Source organism: Sitodiplosis mosellana, unplaced genomic scaffold (assembly GCF_009176505.1).
Source record: "Sitodiplosis mosellana isolate CC-2019 unplaced genomic scaffold, AAFC_SMos_1.0 Smas_scaffold_1, whole genome shotgun sequence".
In the NCBI taxonomy this organism is placed as follows: domain Eukaryota; kingdom Metazoa; phylum Arthropoda; class Insecta; order Diptera; family Cecidomyiidae; genus Sitodiplosis; species Sitodiplosis mosellana.
In genome coordinates, this window is record NW_022595244.1 from 5,478,658 (window position 1) to 5,482,431 (window position 3,774).

The 3,774-nt window shown below is 39.1% G+C and overlaps 1 protein-coding gene across 1 annotated transcript; it reads left to right on the forward strand.

Annotated features, from left to right (window-relative positions):
• Nucleotides 1-114: 114 nt before the first annotated feature.
• LOC129574604 (leucine-rich PPR motif-containing protein, mitochondrial-like) lies at nt 115-3,774 on the forward strand. Its single transcript, XM_055456828.1, has 4 exons — nt 115-326; nt 540-923; nt 1,010-1,156; nt 1,305-3,774. The coding sequence occupies exons 1-4, from the start codon at nt 217-219 to the stop codon at nt 3,694-3,696; spliced, it is 3,033 nt and encodes a 1,010-aa protein (XP_055312803.1). The 5' UTR covers nt 115-216; the 3' UTR covers nt 3,697-3,774.

The following is a 3,774-nucleotide window of genomic DNA, read 5'->3' on the forward strand; positions in this document are numbered from 1 at the left end:
TCGATGAGTTTTCATTTTGCATTGTTCTGTGAGAATGGCGGCGCATCTGGCGCCATCTAGTGTTCATCGCCCGTAAGTAAGCAATGACTTTGATGATTTTGACATAATCATTTTGACATCGGCTGTCTATCGTCATGTGCAACCATAGTATTCACATTTTAGTGTTGTTCGGTCTTTGTCAGCCCGCGTGTAACGAAAAACAACAAATTCGCCAAAATGTTGAGTCGATTCTGTAATTCTTCACTGAAAATCGTGCGATTGGCACACATTGTAAACACAAACCAGTGTCATTCAGTTCCAGCTTTGCTTTTGACGCAACAAAAAAGGTAATCATTACTGTGTTATAGGTTGTGTTCTACTCTGTTATTGTTGTACCGGTGCTGTGATATACAATGAAAAAATGAACTTTTGCATTAGAATTATGGATTCAATTTGTGTACAGATGATTTTTGTTGTCCATTTCTCATTATTAATCGCCTTCTTCTCTGCCATCAACTATTAAAATCCCATATTTTCTCCTTTAAAATCGACTTCAATAGCAATTATGCAACTGCAGCGCCGGCTGTCAGGCAGCTCAATCGATCTGCCAATTTGAAGACCGTCGTCGAAGAGCTGAAAAATCGAGTGGAAAACAAATCACGTCTGTCAAATAGGGATTTACAATCGCTGTTAACCAATTTGAAATCACAAACAGTTGACAGTGCACAAGCGTTGGAAATTCTGCGAATGTGTTCATTCGTTCATCCAGACGAAGTAAGAAATGACATCGTAAAAGGCATTTGGAAGGAATTGAAGAAGCAAAATCCCGATTTTCAAGTTCAACACTACAATTACTTGCTGCAAATCGCCAGAAATAAACAAGATGTGAAATATGCTCAACAGATATTCGATGATTTAATTAAAGATGACATTAAACCAAACGCGTGAGTAGATTGGATCAGTTCATTTGGCTAATTGATTCATTTTGGCGATGAAAACAAAATTCTCATACGATTAAAATTGATTTTAGTATTTCGTATCAATGTTTGCTGTCGACCTACTGCAATGCGGGAAATATCGAAAAAGCCGTTGAGATTTTGGGAATGATGGACAAAGACAACCTTTACATCAACGAATCTTCATTCAATAACTTGGTTCAGTGCCACATTTTCTGCGGGTTAGTATTATTCCAACGAAAATAAATCAATTCGGAATACATTCGGCTGATTCTTCCTTCACCATTTTCTCCACTTGTTTGACATGTTTCCCGAATTTGATCCATATTTTCTCATAGCTATTGTTTCAATCATATTTTTTCCTCATAGAAACATCCAAGCAGCAATGGATACAATTGCAACTTTGAAAGGGAGTGGCTATAAAGTGAACGTATACACATTTGAAGCGCTATTGAGTCATTATGCCAAGGCGGGTGATCTGGAAAACATTCAAAAGACATTCGAAATGTTCAAAGAGGAGAATTTGGAGGTGCTGAACCGCGACATTCTCAAAGTGATGTGCGATCTAGCGGTCAATGGCCATGCGGATAAAATTGACTCCCTAATTCCAAGTTTGAAACCAACCATTGAATTCAGACGGTCTCTGCTGATTGCCATCACGAAATTCGTTGAAAACAATCAATCGGCAATCGTGCCAAAGCTCCTGCAAACAAGTGATGGCGACGTCCTTGGAAAATATAAACATTTGCTCCAAGAGATGGTTCGTCTCCAATCATCTGAAGAAGAATTCAATGAAGTATTCAAACGTATCGAAAAGGCCGGCGTTACAATGGAATATAATTTTGACGTTTTTCAGCCAGCTCTCGAGAGTTCGTCTATTGAAATCATTCACAAACTATTGGCACACATGAAATCACGTTCGCTGCAAGTGACAGAAACTGTATTCGAAAAACTGTTTCAATTGTCGGCCAAAAAGGGTACCAAAGAAGTGTTGGACGTTGTGAATTTGATGTGCTCTGACTTTAGAATTCAACCACAAATCACATTCGTGCGAGATGTTATTTTGCCCGGTTTAAATGTAAAAGAAAATCCAGCGTTGGCTTTCTACAATCTGCAAACCACTCAAATACGTATCCGCAATGTAGTCATTGCAATCGTTAATCAATGCTTAAACAGAGACGATATCAAAACGGCTTACGAGTTTGCAAGCACAAATCAGAGTTTTTTTGCCGTTGGATTAGTTAAAAGGCCACTTTTGAAAGCATTTGCTAGCACTGGAGATGTCAAGAAATTTGTGTCATTTGTCCGGATAATTTATGACAGTTTCTCGCGAATCAATGACTATTATCGCGACAACAAATTGTCACCGACCGATATTCAGCAAAAACAAAAGGAATTTCTGGATGAAAGTTTAGTTTCGGCCATCTCACATCGTCGCGTCGATTCAAAACTCATCGTACAACTATTGGAGGCTTTTGTTGAAGAAGGCTTAGGCATTAGTCCAAGTCAAGCTGAAAAGATCCAGAAACATCTTGAAGTGGACGATCAAACACAAATTGGCCGTTTACTGAAGAAACTGAGCACCGAACAGCTGAATTTGAAGCCGGTTAAGGTATCCAAGAAAACATTTAACAACAACATCAACAACCAACTCAGTTCGGCCGATGTGCAAAATATTCTGGAAGTTAAATTAGCGCAAGGCCATAGTGCCGCGGCAACAGAGAAACTTTTATTCATGGCGTATGTGCGTGAAGGGAACATTACCGAAATTGAAACATTGATGGCCAACGGTAAATTCTCCATTACAAATGCGGACTATGCGTTACTGATCCAACTCTATACACATGTGGGCAACTTGGAGAACGCTTTAAACATGTTGAAACGAGTTTGTGCAAATAATGTATCTTTCAAATTGGATAGCATCAAAGTGGGCAAGCTGGTAGCACTGATGGTTGAAAAGGGTCGTGATTTCGATGAGATTGATGCTTTGTTGCTTGCTCATCGTCAGGGCAAACCGGAATTCCGTATTTTTGTCTTTGAACATCTATTGGATCGGTTGGCCACCAATGGTCAAGTGAAATTGGTTGAGAAACTATTTAATGCCCTTATCAACTACAGCTATATTGAAGCAACAGTGGAATCGACCGGACCCCAAGTTACAGCCCGCTTGAACAGTAAATTATACGCTGAAGCCGTTGAAAAGTACGAACATCTCGCAAACACTTACAACCTTGTTCCAATGACAATGGTTTTGTTCACGCACTTGATTCGAAACAACGAAATCGACTTGCTGCAACGCGCCTACGATGCATTTGAGAAATGTAAAGGTGAAAATGAAGCAATGTGCCGTTTGGCCTTTGCTTTTGCTGAATGCGGCCAGGATCGGCAAGCGAAAGCCATTTTCGAAAATGATCGCACCAAAAATATTTCGCGAGCCATTTCAAGAGAATGTAAAAAATATGTTGAATTCGGTCGGGTTGAGACTGCAAAAACACTGTTGAAAGCTACAAAAGGCATATACTGCGATCGTCATGTTATATACGAAACCATTTTGGATATTTACCACAAACAAAATAAGGCTCAGAAAGCATTGGATCTATGGGTTGACTATTCTACCGATGGCATCCTACCAAAACCAACGTTTAAAACCAAACTAACCGCATTGCTGGAAGCAAACAATATGGAGATTCCATTCGATTTGCTGCTGGAATCGAATTCCAAGGAAAAATCAAACCTAGACCAGGAAACAGTAACCAACTAAAATGGTTTTAGCATCTTTTTAGTTGATATATGTAATAATTACGTAATTTTTTGAAATAAAACAATAGATCACTACAAA

Coding starts and splice junctions, on each gene's coding strand:
- LOC129574604 (XM_055456828.1), top strand. CDS start 217: ATGTTGAGTCGATTCTGTAATTCTTCACTGAAAATCGTGCGATTGGCA. Junction 327..539: donor CTTTTGACGCAACAAAAAAG/GTAATCATTACT, acceptor CGACTTCAATAG/CAATTATGCAACTGCAGCGC. Junction 924..1,009: donor GATGACATTAAACCAAACGC/GTGAGTAGATTG, acceptor AATTGATTTTAG/TATTTCGTATCAATGTTTGC.